The following is an 11,638-nucleotide window of genomic DNA, read 5'->3' as shown; positions in this document are numbered from 1 at the left end:
AGCAAAAAGCTACTAGTCCCGCTCATCTAATTAGAACAAAGCTTCATTGATATTTTGGGATTTATAGTATATTCTCTTCTTTTTATCCTATTTGATTTTCAGTTGCTTGGGGACAAGCAACAATTTAAGTTTGGTGTTGTGATGAGCGGATAATTTATACGCTTTTTGGCATTGTTTTTAGGTAGTTTTTAGTAGGATCTAGCTACTTTTAGGGATGTTTTTATTAGTTTTTATGCAAAATTCACATTTCTAGACTTTACTATGAGTTTGTGTGTTTTTCTATGATTTCAGGTATTTCTTGGCTGAAATTAAGGGACCTGAGCAAAAATCTGATTCAGGCTGAAAAAGGACTGCTGATGCTGTTGGATTCTAACCTCCCTACACTCGAAATAGATTTTCTGGAGCTACAGAACTCCAAATGGTGCGCTCTCAATGGAGTTGGAAAGTGGACATCCAGAGCTTTCTAGAAATATATAATAGTTCATACTTTGTTCAAGTTTAGACAACACAAACTGGCGTTCAACGCCAGTTCCATGCTGCATTCTGGAGTAAAACGCCAGAAACACGTCACAAACCAGAGTTAAACGCCAAACAGACGTTACAACTTGGCATTTAACCCCAAGAGAAGCCTTTGCACGTGTAAAGCTCAAGCTCAGCCCAAGCACACACCAAAGTGGGCCCCGAAAGTGGATTTCTGTACTTAGACTTATTTCTGTAAATCCTAGTAGCTAGTTTAGTATAAATAGAACTTTTTACTATTGTACTAGGCATCTTTTGACCAGAGGTCCTTTTTCCCTATTTTCGAATTCAAATGCCATTTGTGGAGGCTGGCCATTCGGCCATGCCTGAACCATCACTTATGTATTTTCAATGGTGGAGTTTCTACACACTATAGATTAAGGGTGTGGAGCTCTGCTGTTCCTCGAGTATTAATGCAATTACTACTATTTTCCATTCAATTCAAGCTTATTCTTATTCTAAGATATTCGCTGCACTTCAACCTGATGGATGTGATGATCCGTGACACTCATCATCATCCGTCCTTATGAACGCGTGACTGACAACCACTTCTGTTCTACCTTAGATCGAGCGTGTATCTCTTAGATTCCTTAATTAGAATCTTCGTGGTATAAGCTAGAATTATTGGCAGCCATTCTTGAGAATACGAAAAGTCTAAACCTTGTCTGTGGTATTCCGAGTAGGATTCAGGGATTGAATGACTGTGACAAGCTTCAAACTCGCGATTGTTGGGCGTAGTGACAGACGCAAAAAGAATCAATGGATTCTATTCCGACATGATCGAGAACCGACAAATGATTAGCCGTGCTGTGACATGAGCATTTGGACCATTTTCACTGAGAGGATGGGAAGTAGCCATTGACAACGGTGATGCCCTACATACAGCTTGCCATGGAAAGGAGTATGAAGAATTGGATGAAAGCAGTAGGAAAGTAGAGATTCAACAGGAACAAGCATCTCTATGCACTTAGCTGAAATTCCTACCATTGAATTACATAAGTATCTCTATCTTTATTTTAATGCTTTATTTATTATTAGTTTCAAAAACCATTATAACTATTTGAATCCGTCTGACTGAGATTTATAAGATGACCATAGCTTGCTTCATACCAACAATCTCCGTGGGATCGACCCTTACTCACGTAAGGTTTATTACTTGGATGACCTAGTGTACTTGCTAGTTAGTTGTGCGAAGTTTTGAAAAATGTGAGTGAACCATAGTAGTGTGCACCAAGTTTTTGGAGCCATTGCTAAGAATTGTTCAAGTTATGAAAAGAGTAAATCACAATTTTGCCTATCAAGTTTTTGGCGCCGTTGCCGGGGATTGTTTTACTTTGGACAACTGACGGTTCATCTTGTTGCTCAGATTAGGTAATTTTATTTTCAAAAAGTTTTCAAAAATCTTTCAAAAATTTTTTTCTTGTTTTCATTTTTCTAAAGATTATTTTCGAAAAAAAATCCAAAAAAAATTAATAAAATCATAAAATCAAAAAATATTTTTTGTGTTTCTTGTTTGAGTCTAGTGTCAATTTTTAAGTTTGGTGTCAATTGCATGTTTTACAAACTTTTGCATTTTTTCAAAAATTCATGCATGTGTTCTTCATGATCTTCAAGTTGTTCTTGACAAGTCTTCTTGTTTGATCTTTAAATTTTTTGTTTTGTGTCTTTTGTTGTTTTTCATATGCATTCTTGCATTCATAGTGTCTAAGCATTGAAAATTTCTAAGTTTGGTGTCTTGCATATTTTTCTTTTCTTGAAAATTTTTCAAAAATAAGTCTTGATGTTCATCTTGATCTTCAAAGTGTTCTTGGTGTTCATCTTGACATTCATAGTGTTCTTGCATGCATCATGTGTTTTGATTCACAATTTTCATGTTGTAAGTCATTTTTATGTTTTTCTCTCTCATCATTAAAAATTCAAAAAAATCAAAAAATATATTTTCCTTATTTTGCTCATAATTTTCGAAAATTTGAGTTGACTTAGCCAAAAATTTTTAAAACTTAGCTATTTCTTATAAGTCAAGTCAAATTTTCAATTTAAAAAAAATCCTATCTTTTCAAAATCTTTTTCAAAAATCAAATCTTTTTCATTTTTTATTATTTTTGAAAATTTTTAAAATTTATTTTCAAAATCTTTTTTCTTATCTTTATTTCAAAATTTCAAAAACTTTACTAACAATTAATGTGATTGATTCAAAAATTTGAAGTTTATTACTTTCTTGTTAAGAAAGGTTCAATCTTTAAATTCTAGAGTCATATCTTTTAGTTTCTTGTTAGTCAAGTAAACAATTTTAATTTTAAAAATCAAATCTTTTCCAAAATATCTTTTTCAATCATATCTTTTTCAAAAATTTGATTTCAAAATATCTTTTCTAACTTCTTATCTTTTCAAAATTGATTTTCAAATCTCTTTCAACTAACTAATTAACTTTTTGTTTGTTTCTTATCTTTTTCAAAACCACCTAACTACTTTTCTCTTTCTAATTTTCGAAAATTCCTCACTCTTTTTCAAAATTCTTTTAATTAACTAATTGTTTCAAATTTTAATTTTAATTCTATTTCTTCTCTTAATTTTCGAAAATCACTAACTATTTTTTCAAAACAATTTTCGAAAACTTCTCTCCCTCTCATCTTCTTCTATTTATTTATTTATTTACTAACGCTTCTCTTCATCTTAAAAATTCGAACCCTCTCTTCCCCTCTGTGTTCGAACTTTTTTCTTCTCCTTCTTCTATTCTTTTATTCTTATACTTACATAAAGGAATCTCTCTACTGTGGTAAAGAGGATCCCTATTATTATTTTCTGTTCCCTTCTTTTTCATATGAGCAGGAGCAAGAACAAGAATATTCTTGTTGAAGCATATCCTGAACCTGAAAGGACTCTGAAGAGGAAACTAAGAGAAGCTAAATTACAACAATCCAGAGATAACCTTACAGAAATTTTTGAAAAGGAAGAGGAGATGGCAACCGAAAATAATAACAACAACAATAACTCTATGAAGTTGTGGCCAAGAAGAAGGTGATCCCTGAGGTCCCTTTCATGCTCAAGAAAAATAAGTATCCAGAGATCCGACATGAAATCCGAAGAAGAGGTTGGGAAGTTCTCACCAACCCCATTCAACAAGTCAGGATCTTAATGGTTCAAGAGTTCTATGCCAATGCATGGATCACTAGGAACCATGATCAAAGTATGAACCCGAATTCAAAGAATTGGCTTACAATGGTTCGGGGAAAATACTTAGATTTCAGTCCGGAAAATGTAAGGTTGGCATTCCACTTGCCAATGATGCAAGAAAACGCACGCCCCTACACTAGAAGGGTCAACTTTGATCGAAGGTTAGACCAAGTCCTCGTGGACATATGTGTGGAAGGAGCTCAATGGAAAAGAGACTCAAGAGGCAATCCGGTTCAATTGAGAAGACTGGACTTTAAGCCTGTAGCTAGAGGATGGTTGGAGTTCATCCAACGCTCCATCATTCCTACTAGCAACTGATCTGAAGTGACTGTGGATCAGGCCATCATGATCCATAGTATCATGATTGGGGAGGAAGTGAAAGTTCATGAGATCATACCTCTAGAACTCTACAAGGTGGCTGACAAGTCATCCACTTTGGCAAGGTTAGCCTTTCCTCATCTTATCTGTCAGCTATGCAATTTGGCTGGGATTGACATAGAAGGAGACATCCTCATTGAAGAGGACAAACCCATCACTAAAAAGAGGATGGAGCAAACAAGAGAGCTCATTCATGGACCTCAACAAGAGCATGAGGAGGATCCTCATCAAGAAATCCCTAAGATTCCTCAAGGGATGCAATTTCCTCCACACAACTATTAGGAGCAACTCAACACCTCTTTGGAAGGCTTGAGTTACAACATGAACCAACTAAGGGTGGAGCACCAAAAGCACTCTATCATTCTCCATGAGATTAGAAAAGATCAAAGAGCTATGAGGGAGGAGCAACAAATGCAAGAAAGAGACATAGAGGAGCTCAAGAGCACCATTAGTTCTTCAAGAGGAAGACGCCACCCTTACTAAGGTGGACTCATTCCTTAATCTCCTTGTCTATTTATTTTTTTGTTTTCGGTTTTGAGCTTTATGTTTAGCTATGTTTTGTGTCTTCACTACATGATCATTAGTGTCAAGTGTCTATGTCTTAAAGCTATGAATAATTCCATGAATCCTTCACATCTCTTAAATGAAAAATGTGCTTAATTACAAAAGAACAAGAAGTACTTGGATTTCAAATTTTATCTTGAAATTAGTTTAATTATTTTAATGTGGTGGCAATACTTTTTGTTTTCTGAATGAATTCTTGAACAGTGCATATTTTTGATAGTGAAGTTTATGAATGTTAAAATTGTTGGCTCTTGAAAGAATGATGAACAAAGAAAAATTTTATTGATAATTTGAAAAATCATGAGATTGATTCTTGAAGCAAGAAAAAGCAGTGAATAAGAAAGCTTACGAAAAAAAGTGGCGAAAATTAAAAGAAAAAGAAAGAAAAAGAAAAAGCAAGCAGAAAAAGCCAATAGCCCTTAAAACCAAAAGGCAAGGGTAAAAAGGATCCAAGGCTTTGAGCATTAATGGATAAGAGGGCCCAAAAAAATAAAATCCAGGCCTAAGCGGCTAAATCAAGCTGTCCCTAACCATGTGCTTGTGGCATGAAGGTCCAAGTGAAAAGCTTGAGACTGAATGGTTAAAGTTATGATCCAAAGCAAAAGAGTGTGCTTAAGAACTCTGGACACCTCTAATTGGGGACTTTAGCAAAGCTGAGTCATAATCTGAAAAGGTTCACCCAGTTATGTGTCTGTGGCATTTATGTATCCGGTGGTAATACTGGAAAACAAAGTGCTTAGGGCCACGACCAAGACTCATAAAGTAGCTGTGTTCAAGAATCAACATACTAAACTAGGAGAATCAATAGCACTATCTAAAATTCTGAGTTCCTATAGATGCCAATCATTCTAAATTTCAAAGGATAAAGTGAGATGCCAAAACTGTTCAGAAGCAAAAAGCTACTAGCCCCACTCATCTAATTGGGACTAAGTTTCATTGATATTGTGAGATTCGTTATATATTCTCTTCTTTTTATCCTATTTTGTTTTCAGTTTCTTGGGGACAAGCAACAATTTAAGTTTGGTGTTGTGATGAGCGGATAATTTATACACTTTTTGGCATTATTTTTAGATAGTTTTTAGTATAATTTAGTTAGTTTTTAGTATATTTTTCTTAGTTTTTAAGCAAAAATCATACTTCTGGACTTTACTATGAGTTTTTGTATTTTTCTATGATTTCAGGTATTTTCTGGCTGAAATTGAGGGACCTGAGCAAAAATCTGATTCAGAGGCTGATAAAGGACTGCTGATGCTGTTGGATTCTGACCTCCCTTAACTCGAAATTGATTTTTTGGAGCTACAGAAGTTCAAATGGCGCACTCTCAATTGCGTTGGAAATTAGACATCCAGGGCTTTCCAGCAATATATAATAGTCTATACTTTGCCCGAGTTTAGATGACACAAACTGGTGTTCAACGCCAGCTTTCTACCCTATTCTGGCGTTAAACGCCAGAAACAAGTTGCAAGCTAGAGTCAAAGTCTAGAAACAAGTTACAAACTGGTGTTTAACTCCAAGGAAGATCTCTACACATGAAAGCTTTAATGCTCAGCCCAAGCACACACCAAGTGGGTCCGGAAGTGGATTTCTGCATCATTTACTTATTTCTGTAACCCTAGTAACTAGTTTAGTATAAATAGAACTTTTTACTATTGTACTAGGGAGCTTTGGGAACATCTTTGGACCATTGTTTGCATTTTGGGAGGCTGGCCATTCGGCCATGCCTACCCTATTTTCACTTATGTATTTTCAACGGTGGAGTTTCTACACACCATAGATTAAGGTGTGGAGCTTTGCTGTTCCTCGAGTATTAATGCAATGTACTACTATTTTTTATTCAATTCATGCTTATTCTTACTCTAAGATATCCATTCGCACCCAAGAACATGATGAATGTTATGATTATATGACACTCATCACCATTCTCACTTATGAACGCGTGATTGACAACAATTTCCGTTCTACATGAAGACAAGCTTGAATGTATATCTCTTGGATTTCTAATCAACGATTCACATCGACTCCCCTCTGACAATGAGGCATCTAAAAATCCGGGATTAGAGTCTTCATGGTATATGCTAGAATCCATTGGCAGCATTCTTGAGATCCGGAAAGTCTAAACCTTGTCTATGGTATTCCGAGTAGGACCTGGGATGGGATGACTGTGACGAGTTTCAAACTCGCGATTGTAGGGCGTGGTGATAGACGTAAAAGGATAGTAAATCCTATTCCTACACGATCGAGAACCAACAGCTGATTAGCCATACGATATCTGTGCATGTTATTTTTCATCCGAGACGAGCAATCCGACAGTTGATTAGCCATACAGAAACTGTAGAGGACCATTTTCACTGAGAGGATGGGAAGTAGCCATTGACAACGGTGACACCCAACATACAGCTTGCCATAGAAAATAGTATGATGGATTGGATGAAGGCAATAGGAAAGCAGAGATTCAGAAGGAACAACGCATCTCCATACGCTTATCTGAAATTCCCACCAATGAATTGCATAAGTATCTCTATCTTTATTTTATGTTTTATTTATATTTTAATTATCAAAACTCTATAACCATTTGAATCCGCCTGACTGAGATTTACAAGGTGACCATAACCTGCTTTAAGCCGACAATCTCCGTGGGATCGACCCTTACTCACGTAAAGTTTATTACTTGGATGACCCAATGCACTTGCTGGTTAGTTGTGTGAAGTTGTAAAAAAGAGTTGAGATTACAATTGTGCATACGAAGTTGTTGGCGCCATTGAGATCACAATTTCATGCACCAGGCATCCCAATCGAAACCATATTCACAACGCTGTGACAAGACCTCTTGGTAAGCGCCAATCCCATCCACCAATGGCCCGGTCTTAAGCACTCCTTGAATAGCATCCTCCGTGATGGGGACTTGCTTCCGATGCACAAAAACTGATGCAAGAGAAGGTGAGTGGTAGTTGGAGTAGAACTCCACCACCCAAGATAAGTTGGCCTCCTGCGGTTGTCTCATGAGAAACCCCTACTGCCGCCGCTCGATGCGGGGTATCACAAACGGAACATGAGCCAGAGGGGCAAGAAAAGGCTCCGCGTGATAGTTTCTTTCAATTATCATGGGGTAGACGAGCTCACAGTATCGGTTAGGGAACTTAGTTGGATCCCTCGCATGATTATCCTTCTCTAGTGCATCAATATTAACGATGCTCCTTGCCTTCTTGAGGAGGGGCTTAGCTTTTGGTGCTTGGTGTGCCTTGTTGGTGGATCCTTGAGGTGCCTTTTTGGAAGGTTGTTTCTTTGGTGCCTTTCCCTTATCCTTTTTTATGACCATCCTATGAAATGGGAAAAGAAAGAGACATGAAATTCAAAGGAACACTCATAAATGGTGAAAATGCAAGTGGGAGAGAAGGCCATATAAGAATAGTGTCTTAAATACATGACAACTGTAACATGTAACTAGGACAACAATAGGAACAATGGCAAGTCACTAGCATGTGATGCAAGAGTGGTATAAGCATACAAATAAGAGGCATGAGAAGCATACACTCAAACATCAATGATCAAGAAGCAAGTCATAAGGGGTGAGCATGTAAATATGAAACAGGAAGAGTAATAGGCTCAATGCACATAGGAGTAAGCAAGTGAGTGAGGAGGAACACTAAGTGGAAAGCATTAGGTCAATTTTGAAACAAAAACTCATATGCCCCTTTCATCAAACACTTGGTGTGCAACCCTTAAGCAACATACAAATGGAGGAAAAGTAAAAATGGAGCTTCCCACAAAGCATTATCAATCATCATACAGCACCACATAGTGTAAGGAAATTAAATACAAGAAGTTAACCCACTAATGCAAGAGAAATCTCTACTCTCAACACCCATGAAAAATAGCAAAAGAAAAGAAAAAGCAAACAAACAAGTAAGCATGAATAAGAAGCTAACTAACAAGGAAAGCGAGGAAATGCAACAAAAGAAAGAAAGAGAAAGAAGTAAAACCAAGAAAAAGGATAGTGCAAGTGAGAAGAGAGGATAAGAAAAATAGGGAAAGAGAAGAGAGAGAAGAGTGTGGGACCACCGGAAGTGGTGGTTGTCGGTGATCAGTGCTGCTGGTAAGAGGGGTTGAGAAAAGGGTGGTAGAAGTGGTTGAATGAGTAGAGAAGTAAGATGGAAGTGGAAAGAAGATGGGAATGATTTAAAAACAGGCACGCTGTAGTATTTTCTGCGTCATAGCATCGATGCACGTGCGCCATCCATGCGTACGCGTGGATGGGTAGAAGATAGCAGGGACACGGAAGCGTCGCCCACGCGTACGCGTGGGCAGTAGAAGAGGGATGGACGTGCACATGCAAGTAGCGCACACGCGTGAGGGTGGTTGTGCTAGTGGCACAGAGCATGAAACTCGCGCAACTCTCTGGATTGGGTACCAAGAGTGGGCAGCAGTAGGATTGACACGTATGCGGACATTGCGTGCACTCGTGGATTGGCAGAGAGCAGATGGACGTGTAAGCGGGATGTACGCCTGCGCGTCGGTGGGAGTTGTGCTCCCAGCACAGTGTGGGCGCAATGGTTGCGCAACTCTCGGGAAAAATGTACCAAGATTTGGGGTTGCGCGATCGACGTAGACGCGTCGTGCACGCTTACGCATCGATTCACAAATTAGCAGAAGGACGCGTATGCGCCAGGTGTGCGCACGCGTGAGCTAGGTTAGGAATAGGGCATAGTGTCATCTCGGAGTTTGCCTAACTCTCTGCAAAAATGAACTAGGAGTGCAGGTGGCGCCATCGACGCGTATGTGTCGGCCACGTAGACATGTAGGCTGCGCACTCAGAGTCATGGACGCGTATGCACCATGTGCGCGCACGCTTGAGTGGGGTCAAGCGTGGGGCTCAGTGCTGGCTCAATTCTCGCATAACTCTCTGGAGTTTTGTACCAGGAGTTGCAAGGGCCATCGACGCGGACGCGTCTAGCACGCCCACGCATGGATTCCCCTTCTTCTTATTTTTTTTCATAGGCATGAAGAAATGCATTTTTATCACAAATTCAGCAGGGAAGCAAGCTGAAGGGAACAAAAACACCTAGAACTCCATGCAGTACCTAAAAGTGGGGTGTTCTTCTCCATACTATCTATCCACCTACTTAAAATCAAATGCACATCTTCATGAACAACTTATCTAATGCAACCAAAATCAAATCTATCCAAACAATTCTATAGCTAAGTAATCATAAATCATCAAAGGGTTCAAGAACTATATACAAGAAAGACAAAAAGGTAGATCTCACCATGGTGGGGTGTCTCCCACCTAGCACTTTTGTTTAATGTCCTTAAGTTGGACGGTCACTAGCTCAATTCTCTTTGCCATGAGGTGCATCTTCCAAAAGGAATATCTCAATTTCCTTGTTGCGTTTCATTTTTTCACCATGATACAACTTTAGACGATGCCCATTAACCTTGAAGATGTCGGCGCTTGAAGGATGGCGAAAATGATAGACCCCGTACGGTTCCGCCTTCTCTACCCGATAAGGTCCTTCTAATCTTGACCTTAGTTTTCCCAGCAACAATCTTAATCTTGAATTGTAGAGAAGGACTAGTTCGCCGGCTCTAAATTTTCCTCTTCTTATGTTCTTGTCATGTACGACTTTCATCTTTTCTTTGTAAAGTCTAGAGTTCTCATAGGCTTCTAATCTCAAACACTCCAATTCCACTAATTGTAGCTTTCTGTCAATTCCGGCCCTTCCCAAACTTGGATTGCACTCTTTGACGGCCCAATATGCTTTATGCTCTACCTCCACCAGTAAGTGGCAATCTTTGCCATATACCAACCGAAAGGGGCTCATGCCAATTGGCGTCTTGTACGCCGTCGGTAGGCCCAAAGCACATCGGGAAGCTTAGCACTTCAATTTTTTGTATTAGGTTTCACAATCTTTTCCAAGACACGCTTGATCTTCCGATTAGAAACCTCGGCTTGGCCGTTCGTTTGTGGGTGATAGGCCGTGGCTACTTTATGTATGATGCCATATTTCTTCATGAGGCTTTCCATTCTTTTGTTGCAAAAATGTGAACCTTGGTCACTCACGATTGCTCGTGGTGACCCAAAGAGACAAATTATATTATTCCTCACAAAAGAAAAGACTACATTAGCATCGTCCGTCTGGGTGGGTATCACTTCCACCCATTTGGACACATAGTCAATGGCAAGTAGAATGTAGAGAAAGCCATTAGAGTTTGCGAATGGCCCCATGAAGTCAATACCCCACACATAAAAAATCTCACAAAATAGCATGGTTTGTTGGGGGCATTTCATCCTTCTTGGAGATATTACCAAATCTAAGACATTGAGAACAAGATTTACAAAAGAGAGCGGAATCCTTGAAAAGAGTTGGCCACCAAAATCCACAATCTAGGATTTTTCTTGCCGTCCTTTGAGGTCCATAATGACCACCTCCCTCGGAGGAGTGACAAACTTCCAAGATTGATTGGAATTCGGTTTGTGGAATGTACCTCCGAATTACTTGATCCACACCACATCTCCAAAGGTATAGGTCATCGCACACATAGTATTTGGATTTGCTTTTTAGCTTATCCTTTTGGTGCTTGGAGAGATTAGGAAGAAAGGTGTGGGATACCAAGTAATTGGCTATTGGTGCATACCAAGGAATGACTTCCGAGATCGCTTACAAGCCCTCAAAGGGAAAAGAATCATCAATAGGAGTGGAATTTCCCTTGGTGTGTCCAAGGCGACTTAAGTGATCCGCCACTAGATTTTGCGAACCACTCCTATCTTTGATTTCCAAGTCAAATTCTTGCAATAGTAAAACCCATCTAATCAATCTCGGTTTGGATTCCTTTTTAGCCAACAAATATTTTAATGCCGCATGTTCCGAGTACACTACCACCTTGGAGCCAAGTAAATAAACTCGGAATTTATCCAAAGCGAAAACAATAGCCAATAGCTCTTTCTTGGTGGTAGTGTAATTGGATTGGGCTCCATCCAATATTTTTGATGCATAGGCTATGACAT

The 11,638-nt window shown here is 38.9% G+C and overlaps 1 protein-coding gene across 1 annotated transcript; it reads right to left on the bottom strand.

Annotated features, from left to right (window-relative positions):
• Window positions 1-9,962: 9,962 nt before the first annotated feature.
• LOC112795080 (uncharacterized) lies at window positions 9,963-10,454 on the bottom strand. Its single transcript, XM_025837040.1, has one exon. The coding sequence runs from the start codon at window positions 10,452-10,454 to the stop codon at window positions 9,963-9,965; it is 492 nt and encodes a 163-aa protein (XP_025692825.1).
• Between the last annotated feature and the right edge of the window lie 1,184 nt (window positions 10,455-11,638).

This window comes from Arachis hypogaea, chromosome 4 (genome assembly GCF_003086295.3).
Source record: "Arachis hypogaea cultivar Tifrunner chromosome 4, arahy.Tifrunner.gnm2.J5K5, whole genome shotgun sequence".
Lineage (NCBI taxonomy): Eukaryota > Viridiplantae > Streptophyta > Magnoliopsida > Fabales > Fabaceae > Arachis > Arachis hypogaea.
Note: the sequence above shows the minus strand (reverse complement) of the source record. Positions and strands in the feature narration are given on the sequence as shown.